The sequence below is a fragment of the Sardina pilchardus genome, chromosome 16 (genome assembly GCF_963854185.1).
Source record: "Sardina pilchardus chromosome 16, fSarPil1.1, whole genome shotgun sequence".
Lineage (NCBI taxonomy): Eukaryota > Metazoa > Chordata > Actinopteri > Clupeiformes > Clupeidae > Sardina > Sardina pilchardus.
Window position 1 is genome coordinate 28,515,692 of NC_085009.1, and position 24,527 is coordinate 28,540,218.

Sequence of the window (24,527 nt, forward strand, 5' to 3'; positions counted from 1 at the left end):
CATTGGCTCTGGTGGAGCTGGAGTGGACGCCCTTGATCCCACTTCAAGGGCTTGAGGAGGAAAACTGGATCCTCGACGAAGCTGAGAACCACTGGTTATCTTTAGCCGGTGAAGCTGATCTAGCCGAGTGTCCACACGGATAGCCACATCCACCAAGCCATCAAAAGTAGAAGGTAAATCGCGGGGAATGAGTTCATTCTTAATCCCTTCAGAAAGTCCATTGAAAAATGTGTCATACAGGGCTTCAAGGTTCCAACCAGTAGAGGACGCCAGAGTCCGGAATTCAATTGCAAAGTCAGACACTGACCTGCGCCCTTGACGGAGGTTAAGGACTTCACGAGCAGCCTCCCTTCCCTGTTTAGAACGATCGAAAACCTTCCTCATCTCTCCAGTGAATTGCGTGAAGTCATCCTGGATTGCCACCTGATTGCTCCAGATGGCTGTTCCCCACTCACAAGCTCTTCCAGACAACTGGGTGATGACGTAGGCAACCTTGGAACGATCGGAGGGAAAAGTCAATGGCTGTAGTCCAAAAATCAGCTCACACTGAGCTAGGAATGACTGACAGGACCCTGGATCTCCGGAGTAAGTCTCAGGCGGAGGCAGGCGAGGTTCTCGGGCTGGAGCAGCTGGAGGAGGTGGTACTGAGGAGGCTAACTGGAGCTGTTGCACCTTAGCGGAGAGGTCGGTCACACTTGCTGTAGCAGCCTCCAATGTCCGGGAAACAAACTCAAGTTGTGCCTGGTGTTTCCCCAGTGTTGCTCCATGCCGCTCAAAAACCTTTTTTATTTCCGCTGGGTCCATTATCTGGTCAGATTGTAATGTCAGGTTTTGAGAGGAATTTGGACCCAGATGCAGAAATAAGTTCAACAAGTTATTTTATTTCAACAGAGAGTCAAAAGTAGTCCAACAGAGAACTTCAGAAAAACTGAACAAAAATGCAGGCCCTAGGCCACAAAAATGGAGCGAACAAAAGAAGACCAACCAGAGCACAGTCCAACGAAAAGTCCAAACGAACCGAGTAGATCCAAGCAGGCAGAGTTAATCCGAACGGGCAGAGTAAATCCAGGCGGGCAGAGTAACTCCAAACGGGCAGGGTTGCACACAAACTAGAAATCACAATCTGACAAACTGGGGTAGACAGGACACAGAATAAGTAGGCCTAATCATTAAGACTTAACACCGAACAGGCAGGCCTAATGATTAGAAACAATGAGCAGGTGATTACAAAATGGCCGACAGTAACAGCAGGGAGTGAAGCATGACAGGTGGGGGCGGAGTCACCACCCCAGAACAAAAACAGAAGCACATGGCTGCAAATACATAAAATGTCCAGCAGGCGTCCATGAAGATACAGGGATACTGACACATACCACCAGAATCATTTGTCCATAAAAAGCCTCCTCAGAAAGCATCAAATTGCTGCAGAGCATTTAAAGCAGCAAGTCATTGGCCTGTGTTGTCAGAGTTCATATGAACGGAAACTCATGCCAATAGCCCAGAAGACTAACTGTTTAATATTGACTAAATAAACTGATGGAGGAACAGCACTTGACACACACTTTGTGGGAAGTTCAGCAAAGAGAATTTATTGTTGTGTACACACGGTTGTATACACATGCATCACGTGCCCTTATGAACACACACTATTGGCTCTTACCTCCATCATTCTTTAATGCAAAATAAAAGTCCTCTTTGTACAATTGAGGCCATATCTCTGTGTGGGGACTGCGTGGATGAGAACACACACAGTACAGTACTTACTGGCTTCATTCTGACTGTCCTTATTTATGTTGTACACAGAACACAAGTGAGTATGCTTGCGCTTGTGTGTGTGTGAGTGTGTGTGTGTGTGTGTGTGTGTGTGTGTGTGTGTGTGTGTGCATGTGTGCGTGTGTGTGTGTGTGTGTGCGTGTGTGTGTGTGTGTGTGTGTGTGTGTGCGCGCGCGTGCATGTGTGTGTGTGTGTGTGTGTGTGTGTGTGTGCTCACTCCACACATGTCACCAGCCTGACTGTTCAGCAAGTTGTGTGAGCGCAGCTGAACCTCATGGCCTGTAAATGTGTCATTTCAGCACAAAGCTGAAAAGAAAGCAACAGGCCCTCAGTGCCCTGGTCCTCTCCTTCTCCATAGCATGCTGCTGTCCTTCACACATTCACATTCACATTCACATCAGCAGCTGAAAGCCTCTTGTGCGCTGCTCTATGGCAGCTCAGTGTGTGTGGAAGGGAAAGGAAGCAGGAGCTACAATCACCATGGGTGCGTTTCATGCAGCGTTTATACGTCCTCCCTCGCTCCTCGATGCCTCGATCCTCACTGATCTACATAAAGAATGATGGGGGGAAACAATAGGATAGTCTATCCAGTGTTAGTTATAGATCAGTGGGAACGCCCCTCGAGGATCGAGCATCGAGGATCGAGGAGGCATGATGAGAGGCACCCCATGTGTTCTCTGTTTGAGATGGATAAGCTTCACAGCGACTCGGACACCTTTGGGAGTGTGGTGACGGCTGGTCAGATAAGTGTGTGTGTGTGTGTGTGTGGTCCTGCCTGCCCTGGGGTGGACGCTCTGCTCGACGCGGCTCTGCTTTCTTTCCTTGGCGGCGGTCAGGTGTGTGTGTTTTTTTTTTTTTTTAAGATTATTTTTTGGGCTTTTTATGCCTTTATTTGGACAGGACAGTAGAGAGAATGACAGGAAGTGAGTGGGAGAGAGTCGGGGTGGGGTCTGGAAAGGACCACGGGGCGGGAATCGAACCTGGGTCGCCAGCGTACGGTGCAGGTGCCCCAGCCAGTTGCGCCACTGCCGGGGCCAGGTGTGTGTGTTTGTCCTGAGTCTAAATGATGAACGTTAAATCTTAAACGTATAGCCTAAACTACAGGTACTGTATGAAGGTGATCATCTGTTTGTAATTTCATTCATGAAACCAATGGTATATGGTGAATCTGGGTATCATTCCTTCCATTTAAATGCATCCTTCCATTTAAAACAAACAATCAAAAAACATTATTCTTTCTGTGAAGACAAAATGAGTGACTGAATGTGAGCGCTGTACCAAAATGATGAGAGCAGAATTGAATTGTGTAATAATGTGTAAAAGTGGAGTCCTCCCACAGGCTTGTCCACTGGGGGCAGATCTGGCGTTCTCTTGCTGTTTTGATCACCCCACAGCTTTGACACTTTTGATAAAAATACATTTTTAATCTATCATTAATACCTCATTAATACATTAATACACTCAATGTTATCTTAATATTCAAATATGATGGTAGTCTGACAGTGGACCATATGAACTGGTCTGATCTTGCCATCTGGACTCGTGTGTACAGTATGTGCAAGCTATTCTTGATCTCAGGCCCAGGGGGCGCCTTATCAATCACTACAGCTTCTTCCCTGGGTCATTTAGGCCTATACTGTGGGGCCAGTAATCAGTGTGAGTGAACTTGTGTAGTCTGACACGCCCAAAAACAAGAGGGAAGAACAGGGAGACAAAGTCCACTGGCGACATGTTGTTACTTCACCAGTCAATCACACTTCTCCGGCTCCATTTTGGGACAGAGAGCAGTTGAGACATTCCTGTAGGCCGGGGCTGATCAATTACACATTCAGTTGGGCCACATTTGAGATCAATACATGAAGCTGGGTCAGACATTTTCAGCAGCTGGTAAGCAGCAGGTAATGATACATTTTTTACACAATGTGTTGAATGTGTTGAAAAAACAAGTAATGTTTTCATGGGACTGAACTTGTGTTTCAGAAGTGGAGTTAGAGAGAGCTTTGTAAACATAGCAGAATCTTGACAATGTTGTTATGTGTGGCCTACATAGCCTGTGCATTTTTCACATTTGATGTAGGAAATTAAAATTTCATTCATCAACAAAGCCGAAGTAGTGTAGTAAAAATGAGGTATTAATCCACAAAGAAAAGAGAAGAAAAGTCACGCACAGGCCAGCCCACCGTACAGCAGGGTACAAAGTACGGCAGAGAACAAGGCTTTTTTCACCACACCGGAGACAGGTTACAAACACGCAAGCATCCCAGGCAAGCATGAGAGCAACAAGGCTGTTGTAAACAAAGTATTACCATTATTTATAGGACTAAAATACCATTATTTATAGGACTAAAACACCATTATTTATAGGACTAAAACAGGTGTTCTTGATGGATTACATGAAAGAAAGCGAGCTGAGATAGGAGATCAGAGATAAGCTGTTATTACTGTACATCAGACTAAAAGGGAGTCTAAACTGTAAGCTCCCATTGGCAGATTGATTTGTGCGTGACAAAACACTCTTTAAAAGTCAACTGAAGCTCTTCAACAGTTCTATGTACTTGTTTGGTCCTTTGCAAAACAGTATTCTAAAGCCTTTTGTTTTGGACAAAGGCGTCTGCTAAATAACCATAACCATAACCATAACCAAGTAGTTTGTTATTCTTGTGTCAAAACGATTGTGTAAAATCAGCTGCAGCACTGAGAAATGTCATGTAGTAGACTTAGATTCTGATTGTTTGTTTTTTATTGTAGTTTGTCATGATGAGATTGATCTGGACGCTATGAAGAATGGCTGATACAGGGGAAAAAAGAGTCGTCATAAAACAGGAAGCCGGTCCAAACGGGCAAAGGTACTGTAGGCTGCGGAGCACATGATCTGTTACTTGATGAACCTCCCAACCTTTCTGTTGGGGTTGTACGAAACATGTAATATATCTGCTGACATTTCCCTGCGGCTAGACTCTACGTATGTGGGTAAAACCATGAGAGCATTTAAGACTAGAATAACGGTGTGGATATGCTGTTTGTAATCAGGATTAAAAAGTTCAGTTGCAGTCCATTTGAACACTCCCAGGTCTGAGGCCTTTCTATGCTTGTTATTCAAGACAACTCTGTTTAATAACATGTCTACCCTCATGCCTGCTATTCTACGGTATTTTCTCATGATACATGTTACATGCGAAACCCAACACCCACACAGCATGACATAGTATCATACATGTACAGTACATCATTCCCTTTTTATATAAACACTTTACTGTTTACTTTTTATCTATTTATAGCACACTATTTTACTTCAAGGTAACTTTTGATGTGACTGCACCATTAAAGCTAAATTAAACCCCCGACTTCAGAAAGTAAAAGTATCACTCTGTGTCCCTTTTGACTGAACAGTTCTGCTAATTAGGATCAGCTACTAAATGGTTGGAACAAATGTTTGGCAGGACTACTTTCTGAAGATTGTAGGCCTGTCATGTTGGTTTTATTGTAGAATATGCCATAGTGATCTTTGTTTTGTATCAACAGCTACACAAACAGCAACATTATTTAGCAAATATATAGAAATGATCAGTTATCAATTATGCCTTGTATTGCCATGTCATGTCATTGTAATACGAAAATCACAACAATGCATTTGAAGTGGGATATATTACCAATACATGCATACAAAAATACATATATCTCTAAACTCTAAAGTGTTCAAAGAGCTGTATGTTAGAAAAATAATGTGAGAACAGCAGAAGCATTGTGGCAAATGTTTTCTGATATTCTGATTTTTGTTTTCAATGATCATTTTGGGTGCTCTGATGAGTGGCTGAAACATGGAAAAACAAGTCAACAGAGAGCAAAGTTGAGAAACGTTATGTTATATATATATATTTCTATGTTTTGTTTTGTAGCTTGTCATGACGAGATTTAATTGAATGGTATGATGAGGAGTGGCTGAAATATGGAAAAACAACTCCACACAAAACAGGACGGCAGTCTAAAGGGGCAATGGTAGGCTACTTAGCACATGATCTAAGCTACAGTATGTTTATTGACAAAGTTACATCTCTGTTCTTTGCCAAACATCTTTCTAATAGTTTGAAGGCGTTAAAGCCACTTTAAGAGAGAAAATGTAGATACTTCTAATTCCCATGTCATGCAGGGAAGCTGTACATAGCTCATGCATTTGTTTTTGTGCATCAGATATATCAACCATGGGCATGATCACATTGCACATTTGTGTGATGAGTCAATTTAGAGGATAAAGGAAACTGTATGGCAAAAGATTAAGGATATCACAACATGTCTATAGGAAATAATTATCATTTTTTTTACACCACAGCTCATTCCATCATGAAAGGACTCCATCACCTGTGCCCACTTGTGTGTCCATGAAGAGTGACCGGTCAAAGGGTCGTGGCATAGACTTTCAACATGATGATGTGACAGATGGATCAAGGCAAGTCCTTAAAACAGACCAGGAATCAGATGCATACTTTATTTCCCCCTTTCTACTGGTCCACTTTCTACTTTTCCACTTTCTTCACTACTCTACTTTCACTGACAATATGGTTGACTGCAAAAGTTGTGCAGCAAGTAGGCCAAAAAAGTAAGATTTGGGAGAGATTTGGGCAGGTTGTCCTATCTGATGACACGGTCACAGACTGTATTATCTGCTTTGACTGTCAAGCGTTGAGACAGGTACATCAAACCTGACTCGACATTTATGCCGTGGGTCGGTTCCACAGCCTAACAAGCCTGTCACACAAACACCCTCAAATCAGCCCTTAGTATCAGCATTTCTGAAATATAAGGTGCTACTGACAGCAGAATCTAAACTAGTGGACTTCTGGTGCTCTGTATGGTGGATTCCATTATCTGTTTACAATAGTGCAGCCAAACAGCTAACCTAAATCAAACAGGTTAAGGGGCATTCACATACGTCGCTACTCGCACATCGCTCCTCGCTTCCGTTAACTGTCAATCATCTCTATTCTACATTCTGATTTGGTACTCGCTTCAGTCGCTTCACTCGCATCGCTGGAAGTTAAAATTATTTTAACTTTGTACCCGCCCACATCGCATCGCTAGTCCTCGCATCGCCTGTCCTGGCCACATTCAGCTAGAACACATTCACTTTACATTGACAGTTCTCGCTCAGAGATGGGCGAGTAGCGACGTATGTGAATGCAGCTTTAGTCTTAAATATGTAGGATGCAGATGCTATGCATCTTATAATGCTAATTCCAATTTCCTTTCAGTAGACAGATTTCTGGTTCAATTAATCAAAATCTTAAGTTTAGGCATCGGGCAGATGTCAGTGCAACAATTCACTTTGTTGAAGCATAGCCTACAGTGCAAATTCTTTTTGTCTCAAGTTAATGAGAAAACATTCTCTCTACCTCAATATGGACTACAATCATTGGATATACAGGGCTGTTGACTTGGTTCACGTCGGGTCAGAACGTTAATTATCAAATGTTTTTGATGGTTGAGTGGGTGTGGATTGACTCTCCTGAGGAGTCGGGTGGGTGTTACAGAACCTTGACCTCTGCATCACCAGTAGGTAACATTCTGCATCACCAGTAGGTAACATTCTGCATCACCAGTAGGTAACATTTTGCATCACCAAACATTCTGCATCACCAGTAGGTAACATTCTGAATCACCAGTAGGTAACATTCTGCTGGAGCTCCTTGAATGCTTTTGCTCCTAGTCCAGCTGATTTAGATGCAATCACGACATGATGTGTTAAATTTTCATAGCGAGGTCGAGGTCGAGGTCAGCTGTGTATTAGGGCAAACTCACCTGTTCATGATCTGCGTGGTGTGTTGCCATGGCAAAGCCGACCCAGCTGTGCATTAGGGCAAACTCACCTGTTAATGATCTGTGTGGTGTGTTGCCATGGCAAAGCCGACCCAGCTGTGCATTAAGACAAACTCACCTGTTCATCATGGAGCTGCCTGGATGAATAGTAGTCCTGATGTTTTTATTCACTCATGCACATTGTTCGTGCACTTTAATAGTAATAAGATAATAGTAGAGTTTGAATTTAACATGATGTAACAGGATAACTAGTGCCGCATGTGGTGTTATAATTAGCTGACACAGACAGTGTCCTCTCAACTACACAAGACTATTTCTTTACATGGACAATTACGAATGGCACCTAGAGGTAGAATTATGCAAAATGTATGTGCTCTCTTCGCACTGAGCCCATACCAAGTTTGGTTTTGATACAACAAAGCCTTTTTGACCCGCATTTCAGAATGTTTTACGATTGAGTTGGCCCTGTCATAGACTCCAATGACATAAGAACTGTGGGGATCTTCTTTACCCACAAAGATGTGGATGCACAACTAATGGAAGTCTATTTGTGTTTTTTTGCCTTAAATACTCAGTGGTGAAAAGGAAGAATGCAAACCAGATGCCGTCAGTGACCACTTCACCCAGGGGGACCTCCAGCACATATTCCAGGTTTGGATACAGCTACAGTATATCATGCTGCACTGATATGATGTTACAATACAGAACAATAATAATATGGTCTTATTCAAAACCTGGGTATTGTAATGCAAAGTTAACCCAGATATTTGTACACCAGGTGCTTGAGGAGAAGATCATCACCTTTGTGAAGAATGAGCTGAAGAGATACAAGAAGATTGTGAGTCCAGATTACCAAGAACACTTTGAGGGTAAAGAGCAGGATGAGAGTGATGCCAGAGAAGGGGCTCTTAAGATGGCACTGCACTTCCTGAGGAACATGAAGCAACAACATATTGCTGACAAACTGCAAGAAAGTAAGAAATGTTCCTTTATTTGCAATTGCAATGGTTGTCATCAAGAAGCTAGAGTACATGGCATAAACAGAAAATTGCTGCAGTGAATGATGAAATGTTCTTTGCTGTTTTTGGTGGCGTGATAAACATGATTACATTGTTTTATGTTTGTGAATTAGATGAACATGATGTGGTTTGTCAAACTGAGCTGAAGAGAAATCTCAAGAACAGGTACCAGAGTGTGCTTGAAGGAATACCTATGCAAGGGAGCTCTGCTCTGCTAGAAAAGATCTACACAGAGGTCTACATCACAGAGGGAGGAAGTGGGAAAGTAAATGAGGAGCATGAAGTCAGGCAGATTGAGTCCATCTCCAAGAGACCAGCTGGACAAGAGACACCAATTAAATGCAGAGACATCTTCAAGTCCTTACCTGGCCAAGACAAACCAATCAGAAGTGTCATCACAAAGGGAGTAGCTGGAATTGGCAAAACTGTCTCTGTTCAAAAGTACACCCTGGACTGGGCAGAGGGGAAAGAAAACCAGGATGTCCACTTTATATTTCCACTGCCTTTTAGGGAGCTAAACCGCATGAAAGACAAACAGCTCTCTTTGATGGATCTTCTTCACCACTTTTTCTCAGAAATTAAGCAGTTAACCTTTCGCAGCCAGGGGAAGTACAAAGTGTTGTTCATCTTTGATGGTCTGGATGAGTGCCGACTCCAGCTAGACTTTCAGAAAAATGAAATTTTGACTGAAATGACGAATGTCACTTCATTGGATGTTCTGCTGACAAATCTCATCAAGGGTAATCTGCTTCGCTCTGCTCTCCTTTGGATCACCTCTCGACCAGCAGCAGCCAATCAGATCCCTCCTGACTGTGTCGACCGGGTCACAGAAGTGCAAGGGTTCAGTGATCCTCAGAAGGAGGAGTACTTCAGGAAGAGGATCAGTGATCAGACTCTTGCCAGCAAAGTTATCACTCACATAGAATCATCAAGAAGCCTCCACATTATGTGCCACATACCGGTGTTTTGCTGGATTGCTGCTAATGTTATTGAATTTCTTCTTAAAACTGAAGGAGATAAGCAAGTTCCAAAGACTTTGACAGAGATGTACACATATTTCCTTGTTTTCCAAACCAAGCAGAGGAATGTGAAATTTGAAGGAGTTCATGACACAGATCCACAGTGGAACCAGGCTAGTCTCCTTGCTCTTGGGAAGTTGGCCTATGAGCAGCTGAAGAAGGGAAACCTGATTTTTTATGAAGATGACCTGAGAGAGAGTGGTATTGATGTCAGAGAGGCAGCAGTACACTGTGGCATCTGCACCCAGATATTTCAGGAGGAGTCAGGCCTTCATCAGGAAAAGTTGTACTGCTTTGTGCATCTGAGCATCCAGGAGTACCTTGCAGCTTTGTATGTGATCCTGATGTTAATAACTGAGGGGAAAGATCTCATGTCCCCACAGCAACCCCCCAGAACAATGTTTCAACGTCTGAAATGGCAAACAACGGACAAACCCATGACCACCTTACAGAAGAGTGCTGTGGACAAATCCATGAAATATGAAGATGGGCGCTTTGATCTGTTCCTCCGTTTCCTTCTTGGCCTCTCTCTGGAATCCAACCAGAGACTCTTGAGAGGCCTAATAAAGAAAGTACAACATGAAAGCAAAGAGGAAATAGGCAGCTACATTAAGACAAAGATCAGGGAGATACCATCATCAGATAGAGTTATCAACCTCTTCCACTGCCTGAATGAAGTCAACGATCACTCCTTAGTGGAAGAAGTCCAGAGCTTCTTGAGTGCTGGGACACTTTCTGAAGCCAAACTCTCATCCACACAGTGGTCAGCCCTTGTGTTTGTGCTTCTGACATCAGAAGAAAAGCTTGATGTGTTTGACTTGAAGAAGTACATTTTGTCTGATGAATGTCTTCTAAGGCTGCAGCCAGTAGTGGAGGAATCACAAACAGTTCTGTGAGTAGAATGACAATATGTTTTGGATGAAAATGAGGAAGTATTCACATTTAAATTGATGTTAGATATGATTGTGAAGCACCAAGCACGACTATACTAATGTACTTTGTCAAAGTCCTCTCCAGAGAGTTTAGTAACTGGTGGAATGTTTTCCCCTTAAGGCTCAACAGTTGTGGGCTCACTGAGAGGAGCTGTGCAGGTCTGGCATCTGTCCTCACCAAAGCGTCTTCAAAGCTGAAAAATCTGGACCTCAGTGACAACAGCATTGGAGATAATGGTGTCCAAGAATTGTGTATTGGACTGGGTAACCCAAACTGTGCACTGGAGACACTCAGGTAAGACATTTTAATATCCCATAATGATCAGTTATGTGGCTTCATTTGTGCAGTATGGTGTGTGTGTGTGTGTGTGTGTGTGTGTGTGTGTGTGTGTGTGTGTGTGTGTGTGTGTGTGTGTGTGTGTGTGTGTGTGTGTGTGTGGAGGCGGGTGTGGAGGAAGGGGGGGGTGGGGGTAGTGATGTTGTGCAGTGGGAAGAACACCAGAGCATAAGTAAGTGGGCATGCAGTGTGGCTGATGAAGTTTTCTCCCTAATAAGCACACAAACACACACACACACACACACTCACACACAAACACACACACACACACACACACACACACACACACACACACACAATTTTTTAAATTTGACAGTAATGTTGATTTTCCTAAAGGAAATGAAGATGAAGTATTTCTCCTACTTCTCTCTACAGCCTGGATAAGTGCAGTATTGGAGAGGAAGGCTTCAGAGCTCTTGCATCAGCACTGAGATCAAACCCCTCACACATGAGAGAGCTGTGGCTGGGTGGGAATAAAGCAGGAGACTCAGGAGTGAAGCATCTTTCTTCTCTTCTGGAGGATCCCAACTGTAAACTGGAGAAACTACAGTGAGTATCACAAGACCAAATACTGAGTTGCTATCAGTGAATTTGACAGTGTGTTTTTATCTCTTTTTCTCACTCAAACACACACACACACACACACTACTGAGTCAGTCAGTCACTCTCTCACTTACTTACACTTGTTTTCCCCTTAAGGCTCAACAGTTGTGGGCTCACTGAGAGGAGCTGTGCAGGTCTGGCATCTGTCCTCACCAATGCATCTTCAAAACTGAAAAATCTAGACCTCAGTGCCAACAGTTTTGGGGATATTGGTGTCCAAGAATTGTGTAGTGGACTGGGTAACCCAACATGTACACTGGAGACACTCGGGTAAGACATTTCAGTATTCATCAATAAGATACATGATACAGCAGTGATGTTGTCCAGTGTGGGTGTGTGTGTGTGTGTGTGGGGAGGGGGGTCTTCACATAACAGTGATGTTGTTCAGTGTGTGTGTGTGTGTGTGTTGGGGGGGGGGGGGTCTTCACACAGCAGTGATGTTGTCCAGGGGGGGAGGTGGGTCTTATCACAACAACTTAGTGTTATACTTGGAGAACTACATATTGTGTGTTTTCTGGTGCATTGACTAAATTATAATTTCCTTTCAGGCTCTCTGACTGCAGTATCACTGAGAGGAGCTGTGCAGGTCTGGCATCTGTCCTCACCAAAGCATCTTCAAAACTGAAAAATCTAGACCTCAGTGCCAACAGTTTTGGGGATATTGGTGTCCAAGAACTGTGTAGTGGACTGGGTAACCCAACCTGTACACTGGAGACACTCAGGTAAGACATTTCAGTATTCATCAATAAGACATTTCAGTATTTCTCAATACAGTGATGTTGTTGATGGGGAAAAACATATTGTGTTTTTTGGTGCATTGACTAAATAATAATTTCCTTTCAGGCTCTCTGACTGCAGTATCACAGAGAAGGGCTATGCTAGTCTGGCTTCAGCCCTGAGAGTAAATTCCAATCACCTCAGAGAGCTTGATCTCAGGGGAAATGATCCAGGAAAATCTGGAGTCAAACTGCTGTTAGACCTGAAGAAGGATCCACAGTGTACACTGAGAAATGTCCAGTAAGTATATTTCTGGTAGAACAGTGGACAGTCGAGTTGTGTTATCAAAGATGTTCAAAGGCTTCACCTGGTCATATGTTATATGTCATATGTTGCAGTGTACACTGAGAAACATCCAGTAAGTGTATGTCTGGAAGAACAGTTTACAGTCCAGTTGTGTGTGAATGATTATCAAAGGCTTCACATGGAGATATTTTATGAAGATGGTGAAACTTCAGACTGCGGGCCGTTATGATGGAAACACCTTCTGTACAGATTCAGTCTCTACTATCCAGACATGAACATGATATTTGAAGAGACCAGATAAGCTAAGATCCTGCTGAGAAAACTGAACCTGTGAGATTTAAAGCTGCAGCACCAGGCCAACCAGATTAATTAATTACACACACATAAATGGGTAGCAATACACCCTAGCCCCTGAAAACAGCATATGTAGCAGGTCATCATTTCATTATTACTCGATTGTCTGACTTGCCAAAAGTCTTTGAGTCTTTCTATGCCCACATCAGTGATGATTATGTCAGTTGAGATTAAAGGTTTGTTGTCCTCCTTATTTGTCCAGGTTCCTGAAGAGTAGTGCTGCTGAGGAAGCCTGTGCTGCTGTGGCTTCAGCTGTGGGTTCAAACCCCTTACTCATGACTCAGCTGGATCTGAGTGGACTCATACCAAGAGTCTTGAGAGTGACTCAGCTGTGTGCTTTACTGCAGGATCCCCACTGCACACTGCAGACATTACGGTCAGTGGATGCTGTTGTATTCACTTGCATAAAAGAACTGGAGTGTTTTGATAGTGGTGTTGCTGTGATGTTGTTACACAATCATTTACTTGACATGAAACAACAAGGAGGAGGAATGCACTCCCAAGCAGAGGTGCTGGCCAGGAGATCATCAGAAGAACAACAGAGTTGCTGCACACTGTGGCCTCTTTTTATGTTAATTATTCAAGACCGATATTTCAGAAAACAGGGAAAGAACTTTGATAACAGCTGTGTGTCAAGGTTAATGGATGTTGTTGTGTAAGGATGGCATAAAACGCACCTCAGGATGATAATTGCATTGGCCATGAAGGGTTCGGACGTGTCTTGAATAGATATTAGTTTCATAAACACACTCCTAAATCTTTTGGAAAGCCTTCCCAGAAGAGTTGAAGCTATACTGTAGCTGCAAAGGGTGAACCAACGTCATTTGAGTCAAGACAGGTGAACAAATACTTTTGGCAATACAGTGTATGAATGGGTGAATTAAAAATGTATTAACCTGTAAACCAATGTCACTATGTATAATCAATGTATGATCAGGTAGGCAAATCAATTATTAATATTTATTATAAAACTAATCATCAGTTATTACAAGTTAGATGCCAGTTGAACAAAGTAAGATAAATCAAATAACAACTGTTATTTGATCCCAACTGTAAACTGGCGAAACTATAGTGAGTATCACCAGACCAAATACTGAGTTGCTATCGGTGAATGTTTTTTTTTATCTCTTTTTGTCAGTCAAACACAAACACACCACTGATACTCTCTCAGTCACTTTAACAATCACTCACACTATAAGATAACACACACACACACACACACACACACACACACACACACTCACACACTCACACACAGACACACACACACTCACGCAGTCACACTCACACACACACCACTGACCCAGTCACTTAGTCATTCTCTCATTTATTCAATCACTTACACACACACACACACACAGAGAAAGAAAGAGAGAGGAAGTATTGTAAATTTGACAGTAATGTTGATTGTTCAAAAGGAAATCAAGCTTAAGTATTTCTCCTACTTCTCTCTACAGCCTGCGTTACTGCAGTATTGGAGAGGAAGACTTCAGAGCTCTTGCATCAGCACTGAGATCAAACCCCTCACACATGAGAGAGCTGCAGCTGAGTCATAATAAAGAAGGAGACTCAGGAGTGAAGCATCTTTCTTCTCTTCTGGAGGATCCCAACTGTAAACTGGAGAAACTACAGTGAGTATCACAAGACCAAATACTGAGTTGATATCAGTGAATTTGACAGTGTGTTTTTTTCCTCTTTTTCTCACTCAAACACAAAATCTCATGCACTCACAAATTATTTCAGATGTCAATTTTTTTTTTTTTTTTATTACACACACACACACACACCACTGAGTCAGGCAGTCAGTCTCTCACTCAGGTAGTGAGTCTGAGGCACTCAAAAAGGATTTGTTTATAAAAAAGGCTTTATTAGATTTGGCTATCCATTAAAAATATGCCAACATGTTTCGGTCACAAATGGCCTTCCTCAGGGCAAGTTTAAAAATAGGCGCGCTCAAGATGGCTGCGCAGCACAAAAACTGCGCAGCACAAGATGCACGTGGTTAAAAATCTGTCCACGATGGTCTAGATGGGTGTGTTTTCGACTCAGCAGTCGGTATCACATGGCCTCAACTTATCGCGGGAGCAAGGCGTGGCCAGGCGGCTGCTCAGCAGCGGAGCAGCCGCTCTAGAGGTACTGCGGAGCGCAGCGGAGCCTAGACCCTGCCTTCATGACGTCAGCCCCAATTGGCTTTTACATCCCTGACGTATGTGCAGGTGTTTAGATGCCTCCTCATATCCACAAGGGTCCGTGCGGGTCCGTGCCTCATGTTTCGTCACATGGTCACATCTAGACCACGGGAAGTAGAGAGTGTACAACTTCATAGCAGCGTTTGTATCCCCGCCCCTGCTGCCGCCGGCAGATCTCGCTGCTGCAAGAGGTCAACTTGAACGCGCCTAATGGCTGTCCGTAGACCACATGCTCTAAATCTCATTGTGATCACATGACCAGAAAGCACAGGTGATCACATTCACAGGACGTGTCTCATGATGTAAGGACCATCTATAACACAACAATTTGACATCCATTAAAGAAATTACTTACATTGTGACTTCTTTAATGGATGTCAAATTTGACATCCATTAAAGAAGTTACTTACAAGCAACACCCCTGGATTACGAGTTTGCAGTCTTTCACTCACTTACCGAATCTGCGACTTGACTTAAATACACCAGTTTTCGGAGGGACAGACATACCAACAGAGAAAGCAACGTCTTCTGTCTGACTCAAGTGACGTGAACATTGCCTAGGCCTAACTGCAATAGCCTAAACTATAAATTAGCTGCTTGACACTACCACACATCGATAAATATAACACGTTATTAACACTGGAGAGAACCTTTCAGACATTATGTTTTGTGTGAGTGGATTGGCAAAACCATACTTTTGGTGAACGGAGATGCAGATCATCGCACTCATTAATTTGTTTGAGCAACAGCCCATGCCCTGCGTTCACTCCAGTAAGAACGCAATAAATGTTTAATGTTTTGTTACGATATTCACTTAGATAAGACTAGCCCGTTATGCTGGAGAGCAAGAATCTGCTTCGTTTGATGTTTGTTTGTTGCTTTCTTATTTCAGATGTCAAATTAGATTTTTTACGTTATACACACACACACACACACACACACACACACACGCACACTCACTCCGTCACTCCTTCATTTAGTCTCTCACTAACATACAATCACAGCACACACACACACACACACACACACCATTGATTCATTCACTCACTCAGTCACTCCTTCATTTAATCACACACACACACACACACACACACACACACACACACACACACAAACACTGCTGAATCAGTCAGTCACTCCTGACACAGACACACATGAAAATGAAGATGAAGTATTTCTCCTACTTCTCTCTACAGCCTGGATAACTGCAGTATTGGAAAGGAGGGCTTCAGAGCTCTTGCATCAGCACTGAGATCAAACCCCTCACACATGAGAGAGCTGCAGCTGAGTGGGAATAAAGCAGGAGACTCAGGAGTGAAGCATCTTTCTTCTCTTCTGGAGGATCACAACTGTAAACTGGAGAAACTATTGTGAGTATCACAAGACCAAATACTGAGTTGCTATCAGTGAATTTGACAGTGTGTTTTATCTCTTTTTCTCTCGCTCCCTTACACAATCACTTACACTATATTACACACACACACACACACACACACACACACACACACACACCACTGACGCTCACTGACTCGCTCACTATTACACAGATCACTGACCAATTTTCAGAATTCTCAAAACACAGAATCAAACACACACAATTCGACTCCTTTACTCAGTTGCTCAATCAAACACGCACACACACACGCACACACACACGCACACACACATTGACTCATTAATTCAGTCACTCCATTTATTTTAATGTTATTAACTGTATATCCAACACACACACACACACACACACACACACACACACACACACAGGTAATAACTGCTTCCCTCTTTGGTCTGTGTGTGTCCTTCAGCTGATCTGATGAAGTGTTTTCTTCTTTCTCCTACAGCCTGTCATACAGCAGAATAACAGATGAAGGTTTCAGAGCTTTAGCATCAGCACTGAGATCAAACCCATCAGCCCTCAGAGTGCTCGAGCTGTATGGGAATCAGCTTGGACCCTCAGCACGGCAGCTGTTCTGTGAGCTGAAGAGACATCCAAACTGTGAACATCTACAAATATGTGGACCCTTATGAATCCATCCTGTTGTGTTCCACCTGAATCATGTTTTTACACTGTGCATAAATAAGTGTTGCAGCACATTCATATTTGAACTAATATGTTTTAAAGTGACCTATGTAAATACAACAATTGTCAGTAATATTGTATAGAGGATGTTTTGAATATAAAAACATGGTAACACTTTAAGGTATGTGTTAAGCATTATTAATCATTTATTAGGCCTGTATTCACCAATTCAGTATTCTTCATTAGTAGACTCTTTATTCTTTCATAACCTTCATAACAAACTAGTAGGTCTTGATCTAAACTTATTGCAATATGATAAGTATCAAAACAGAGTGTTTATAGCCTCCTGACAATGTGAGGGTAACATACTGTCTGAATATATAAGTTATAACGGCAGAATAGTTGTAGAATTAGTATTGATATTGCCAAACTTCAGCACAATATGTCACTTCCCAGGATGCTGTGGCACACAGCTCTGTCCAACTGGGAGATGGGCTCCCTGTTCTAAAGTGAAAACTGTCTCCATGGCAGCAAGCACATCAGCATCAGTAATACGGTGGCGCTGGTGATCCCGGGGCTGTGTGTGGGGTTGCCCACGGTGATCTGGGCACTGCGGACGCAGGGTGCCCACCAACGGGACCAGAGCTGGGTGATGCCCTCCATCCTGGACCCACTGCACACACAAACATACACACACACACACAAACATACACACACACACACACACACACACACACACACACACACACACACACACACACACACACAGGCTGTTCTTTAGCATGCTGATATCCATCTACTGGCATTTAGAAATAACTCAAAAGACTCAGAGCTGCAGGAAGGAGTTTTGTTCCTATACAAACTACAGTACCTCAAAGATGAGGGGCAAGAATTGATAAAGGCCTTTGGTACGAAAGCTGTTCTTGGACTTTTTAGCAAAGTGCATATAGTTTGCCTTACAGCCAGTAGAAGTGACATTCACTTGACCACATACCATCAGACGACAACAGAATCATTTGTCCATACAAAAGCCTCCTCGGAAAGCATGAAATTGCTTTGAGAGCGTTTAAAGCAGCAAGTCATTGGCCTGTGTGTGTTGTCAGAGTTCATACGAACGGAGACTCATGCCAATAGCCCAGAAGACTACCTGTTTAATATTGACTAAATAAACTGATGGAGGAACAGCACTTGACACACACCTCCATCATTCTTTAACACAAAATAAAAGTCCTCTCTCAATTGATAGGCATGCTCATTCCATACATGTCACCAACCTGACTGTGTGTGTGTGTGTGTGTGCTCACTCCATACATGTCACCAGCCTGACTGTTCAACAAGTTGTGTGAGCGCAGCTGAACCTCATGGCCTGTAGATGTGTAATTTCAGCACAAAGCTGAAAAGAAAGCAACAGGCCCTCAGTGCCCTGGTCCTCTCCTTCTCCATAGCATGCTGCTGTCCTTCACACATTCACATTCACATTCACATTCACATTCACATCAGCAGCTGAAAGCCTCTTGTGCGCTGCTCTATGTGGAAGGGAATGGAAGCAGGAGCTACAATCACCATGTGTTCTCTGTTTGAGATGGATCAGCTTCACAGCCACTCGGACACCTCTGGGAGTGTGGTGACGGCTGGTCAGATACGTGTGTGTGTGTGTGTGTGTGTGTGTGTGTGTGTGTGTGTGTGTGTGTGGCCCTGCCTGCCCTGGAGTGGACGCTCTGCTCGACGCGGCTCTGCTCTCTTTCCTTGGCGGCGGGCGCAGTCGGTCAGGTGTGTGTGTTTCTCCTGAGTCTAAATGATGAACGTTAAATCTTAAACGTATAGCCTAAACTACAGGTACAGTACTGTATGAACGAGATCAGGACGGAATCTGTTTGTAATTTCATTCATGAAACCAATGGTATATGGTGAAGTGCATCCTTCCATTTAAAACAAGCAATCAAAAAACATTATTCTTTCTGTGAAGTAAACAAAATGATTGACTGAATGTGAGCGCTGTACCAAAATGATGAGAGCAGAATAATTGAATTGTGTAATAATGTGTAAAAGTGGAGTCCTCCCACAGGCTTGTCCACTGGGGGCAGATCTGGCGTTCTCTTGCTGTTTTGCTCACCCCACAGCTTTGACGCTTTTGATAAAAATACATTTTTAATCTATCATTAATACCTCATTAATACATGAATACACTCAATGTTATCTTAATATTCAAATATGATGGTAGTCTGACAGTGGACCATATGAACTGGTCTGATCTTGCCATCTGGACTCGTGTGTACAGTATGTGCAAGCTATTCTTGGTCTCAGGCCCAGGGGGCGCCTTATCAATCACTACAGCTTCTTCCCTGGGTCATTTAGGCCTATACTGTGGGGCCAGTAATCAGTGTGAGTGAACTTGTGTAGTCTGACACGCCCAAAAACAAGAGGGAAGAACAGGGAGACAAAGTCCACCGGCGACATGTTGTTACTTAAACAGTCAATCACACTATACTATTCCGGCTCCATTTTGGGACAGAGAGCAGTGGAGACATTCCTGTAGGCCGGGGCTGTTCAATTACACATTCAGTTGGGCCACATTTGAGACCAATACATGAAGCTGGGTCAGACATTTCAGCAGCTGGTAAGCAGCAGGTAATGAGACATTTTTACACAATTGAATGTGTTGAAAAAACAACTAATGTTTTCATGGGACTGAACTTGTGTTTTGAGTTAGAGAGAGCTTTGTAAACATAGCAGAATCTTGACAATGTTGTTATGTGTGGCCTACATAGCCTGTGCATTTTTCACATTTGATGAAGGAAATTAAAACAGGTCATTCATCAACAAAGCCGAAGTAGTGTAGTAAAAATGAAGTATTAATCCACAAAGAAAAGAAAAGAAAAGTCACGCACAGGCCAGCCCACCATACAGCAGGGTACAAAGTACGGCAGAGAACAAGGCTCTACACCACACCGGAGACAGGTTACAAACACACACGCATCCCAGGCAAGCATGAGAGCAACAAGGCTGTTGTAAACAAAGTATTATCATTATTTATAGGACGAAAAACACCATTATTTATAGGACTAAAACAGGTGTTCTTGATGGATTACATGAAAGAAAGCGAGCTGAGATAGGAGATCAGAGATAAACTTCTACTACTGTACATCAGACTAAAAGGGAGTCCACACTGTAAACTCCCATTGGTAGATTGATTTGTGCGTGACAAAACACTCTTCAAAAGTCAAATGAAGCTCTTCAACAGTTCTACTGTACATGTACTTGTTTGGTCCTTTGCAAAACAGTATGCTAAAGCCTTTTGTTGAGTAGTTTGTTATTCTTGTGTCAAAAAGATTGTGTAAAATCAGCTGCAGCACTGAGAAGTGTCATGTAGTAGACGTAGATTCTGATTGTTTGTTTTTTATTTCTAGTTTGTCATGATGAGATTGATCTGGACGCTATGAAGAATGGCTGATACAGGGGAAAAAAGACTCGTCATAAAACAGGAAGCCAGTCCAAACGGGCAAAGGTAGGCTGCGGAGCACGTGATCTGTTACTTGATGAACCTCGCAAAATCTTTTGGGGTTGTACGAAACAAACATGTAATATATCTGCTGAAATGTCCCTGCGGTCTAGTGGCTAGACTCTAGCCTACGTATGTGGGTAAAACCACGAGAGCACTTAAGACTAGAATAACGGGGCATAGATCTGCTGTTCGTAATCAGGATATAAAACGTTCAGCTGCAGTCCATTTTACAGAAGCCCGGCACAATATGTCTTCAATATGACTCCCTGCCTCTAAAACAGTAACTTTACTGGGTCCACATTAGACATAATCTGGAGGATTACATTAAGGGTTCAGTATTAGTAAATGTTTTCGTACTGGGATGTGTCTGGTATGTGACATAATATTAGTCGTAGATAACATAAAGACATGAACACCCTCAGACTGTAAATATACCTTGATCATATAGTTTGCTTGATCATACAGTTTGCTTGCAATCATGACCACCTTTTGCACCTGCTGGAGCAGCTCGTATGTGTGTGTGTGTGTGTGTGTGTCCTGACTCTTCCTCTCTTAGTGCACCTGCTGGAGCTGCTCAGGTGTGTGTGTGTGTGTGTGTGTGTGTGTGTGTGTGTGTGTCCTGACTCTTCCTCTCTCAGTGCACCTGCTGGAGCTGCTCTTGAGCTTCTGCGAGTGGACTTTTGCACACACACACACACACACACACACACACACACACACACACACACACACACACGCACACACACACACACACACACACACACACACACACACACACACACACACACACACACACACCTACACACACACACACACACACACACCTACATACACACACACACACACACACACACACACACACTTACTAAGCCTAAGTGTTCACTCTTGTGTTCCCCTCTGCATCCAGAAGCCCTGCATGGACTAAAGGCCCCACACACACACACACACACACACACACACACACACACACACACACACACACACACACACACACACACACACACACACACACACACACACACACACACACACACACACTGGCACTGTACTGAAGACTGTGGCTACTCCAGCCATGCCATAGGCTGGGTGAACCCTGCCTGAACTTCCGGGGAATTTGAATTTCGCCCGGCAGCTCAGGCTGGAAACCAGCAGATCTTTTTTTGCTGTTTACTGCCAGAACCTTTGGCTCCAATCAGAAATGGCCATACTCTAGTCCTGGCACGCTATTGGCCGGTAACGCACCGAAAAAGAAACTTAAGCGGTGCAAAGTGCAGTAGAAACAAAGCGCAGCCTTAAAAGATTGAGCTTAGTATGGTGAAAACCAGACTAGCCATGCCATCCTGTGCCACTCTCTGGCACTGGCACTGTCCTGAAGACTGTGGCTACTCCAGCCATGCCATCCTGTGGTGCCACTCTCTGGTGCTGGCACTGTCCTGAAGACTGTGGCTACTCCAGCCATGCCATCCTGTGGTGCCACTCTCTGGCGCTGGCACTGTCCTGAAGACTGTGGCTACTCCAGCCATGCCATCCTGTGGTGCCACTCTCTGGCACTGGCACTGTCCTGAAGACTGTGGCTACCCTTGAACCCTCCTCAATGCTCACTATTGCTGCCTAAATGGCCGTGACTATTGCACTGCATCACTGTGAGAGTCCTCTGCTATCTGTGGTGCCGGTCATTTGAGGTGCTCTCTTGCTGTGCTGTGGTCCCAGTGTCCCGTGCTGTCCTGCAGACTGTGGCTGCCCCTGAACCTCCCTCAACGCTCACCACTGCTGCTGGACGGGCCGTAACTATATTTGACTGAAGACTGTGGCTACCCCTGAACCAGAGGTGGAAAAGTCCAGATTCAGAAAGTAAAAGTCCTTCCACACATCTGTGCCAACCATTCATTTAAACCAGCTGATTCTGATTCTAGCACAACTCTTCAGCTAGGCAGAGCAGCTAATTAGTGAGATCACCTGTGTTAAGTGCACAGGTAGAACCAATACATGGTTGGATTTTTACTTTCTGAAGCTGGACTTTTCCACCTCTGCCCTGAACTCTCCTCAACGCTCACCCCTGCTGCTGGACGGGCCATAACTGTATTCTATTGTCTCTCAGTGTGCGAGTGTCCTCTGCTGCCTGTGGTGCTGCTGGTCATTCTTGGTGCTCTCGTCCAGCCTTGCTGTCCTGTGGTCCTGGAGCCCTACGCTGTTGTGAAGACTTCCTTGGCTGCGCCGGATATCTGTTGGGTTTGTGCTGCTGGGACCTGGGCTCTTGACTATTGAAACGTTGGCCACTAGGTGACATGTAATTGAATTCCATGCAAACATTTTATATTTATTTGATTCCACTTTACAAGTCAAATTACATTAGGAATCAAATCTCCTGAATAATCCAGTATATTAAAGCAGTTCAGCAATCTTATCTAATGTGAATTCAGGTTCAAGGGTAGCCTGGCAAGCCAAACTTTTTTATTGGTAGAACTATCCAAAAGCATACAGAATCATTTGAACTATGCCCATTGATCATGCTATCTTGTGCAGTAGGCCTAGAAAATAAAGCGCAGACTCCTAATGACTAATGTTCGATTTTAAAAGATTGAGCTTAGTATAGTGATAGCCAGACTAGTGAATCACTGCAGCGCCTCAAGAATGTGTTGGTAACCTATACCAATTATTTTGTAGCCTGCATTCCTTGATTACGATGACGTCTGGTCTCCACTGTGTATAAATTCTAAGGTAAATAGCGCCGCTTAGTGGTGAGAAAATAAAAGGTGTGCAAGAGATTTAGAAGCGAAAGTAAACTTGAACGATCGGAATACCAGGAAGGAATACCTGGAAGGAAGACGAAGTCAACACCTTGCTCAACAAGTAAAGCTTTTAATATAGCCTAGGATATGAAACATAGCCGTTATCAGTTTATCTGCGAAGTGAGGGCTAACACACCTAAAACATGTAACACATTTCTTTTTATCGGGACATGGGCATCTTAGTATAATGGCGCAGAACAAGACGAACTAAAGGTGGGTGTTGAGCTTCTTGTATGGATAAATCATCAGCAGTGTTGCACTAACGTGTTTAAAAAGAGTGTATTTGATAAATGAGCTAGGACTGAACATTTATAACTTTTTGTGTTTCATGACCTTGGCGTTCAGTCTTAATCATGTGCGCGTTCCACTGTAGCCTGTTTGCGTATGAGGAAACCATTTAGCGCTCAGGTCAGGTGCACAGGCCTAGCCTCCATTTTAGGCTGAATAGTCTCATAGGTAGGCAGGCTATGATTTAGTACTTTACTAATCACCGAATCGAGTCATTATTTGTTCTGTTGGGTAGTACATGTTAGATTAGATTAATTTAGATGATAAGCTTTATTGTAATTGTGCGGAGTAGGCTACAAGCACAGAGATCTAAAAGCAGCGTCCAACCAGAGGTGCAGAAAAAGCAGTAGGTCTGAAATGCAGAGTACATTTGAAAGAATAATGTAGGTAGTGCAGTGTGAACAGTTATGACATAGTGCACTGCAGAATAAACACTAGACAAAATACAGCTACGTATGTCTGAGTGCAGTAAGGGTGTGTGTGTGTGTGTGTGTGTGTGTGTGTGTGTATTAACAGCAGCATTATAAGAGCTGTATGAATATGAGTATGTGTGATATGACCTCAGATATGGAGTATATGGAGTATAGTCTACAGTAATGTTTAGCAGTGTTAACAGCAGTGTTATAAGAGCAGTGAGCAGTATGTAAAGTACTGCAAGAGTGTGTGTGTGTGTGTGTGTGTGTATGTGGGGGGTGTTGTCCACCTCACCTCTGCATTAGTGTTGCACTCTGCACTGGCTGTTGATCTTCTAGTCCTTCTCATTATCCACTTTAGTATGGAGATCATCAGATGAAATGTCTGTCATTTTGGTTTTATTGTAGAATATGCCATATTAATTTTGTGTACAACTTGTTTTGTATCAACAGCT

General features: G+C 43.3%; 1 protein-coding gene across 1 annotated transcript; it reads left to right on the forward strand.

Annotated features, from left to right (window-relative positions):
* Nucleotides 1-557: 557 nt before the first annotated feature.
* LOC134059641 (NACHT, LRR and PYD domains-containing protein 12-like) lies at nt 558-22,329 on the forward strand. Its single transcript, XM_062516083.1, has 10 exons — nt 558-641; nt 8,339-8,558; nt 8,717-10,514; nt 10,676-10,849; nt 11,267-11,440; nt 11,591-11,764; nt 12,043-12,216; nt 17,612-17,729; nt 18,618-18,714; nt 22,313-22,329. Exons 1-10 carry the CDS (start codon nt 558-560, stop codon nt 22,327-22,329), a joined length of 3,030 nt encoding a protein of 1,009 aa, XP_062372067.1.
* The last annotated feature ends 2,198 nt before the right edge of the window (nt 22,330-24,527 follow it).

What these genes read in the sequence shown, in the direction of transcription:
- LOC134059641 (XM_062516083.1), top strand. Translation starts at nt 558, where the DNA reads ATGACTGACAGGACCCTGGATCTCCGGAGTAAGTCTCAGGCGGAGGCA. An exon ending in TGGAGCAGCTGGAGGAGGTG is followed by an intron (nt 642 to 8,338) that starts GTACTGAGGAGG and finishes TGTAATGCAAAG; the next exon opens with TTAACCCAGATATTTGTACA. An exon ending in TGTACACTGGAGACACTCGG is followed by an intron (nt 11,765 to 12,042) that starts GTAAGACATTTC and finishes ATTTCCTTTCAG; the next exon opens with GCTCTCTGACTGCAGTATCA.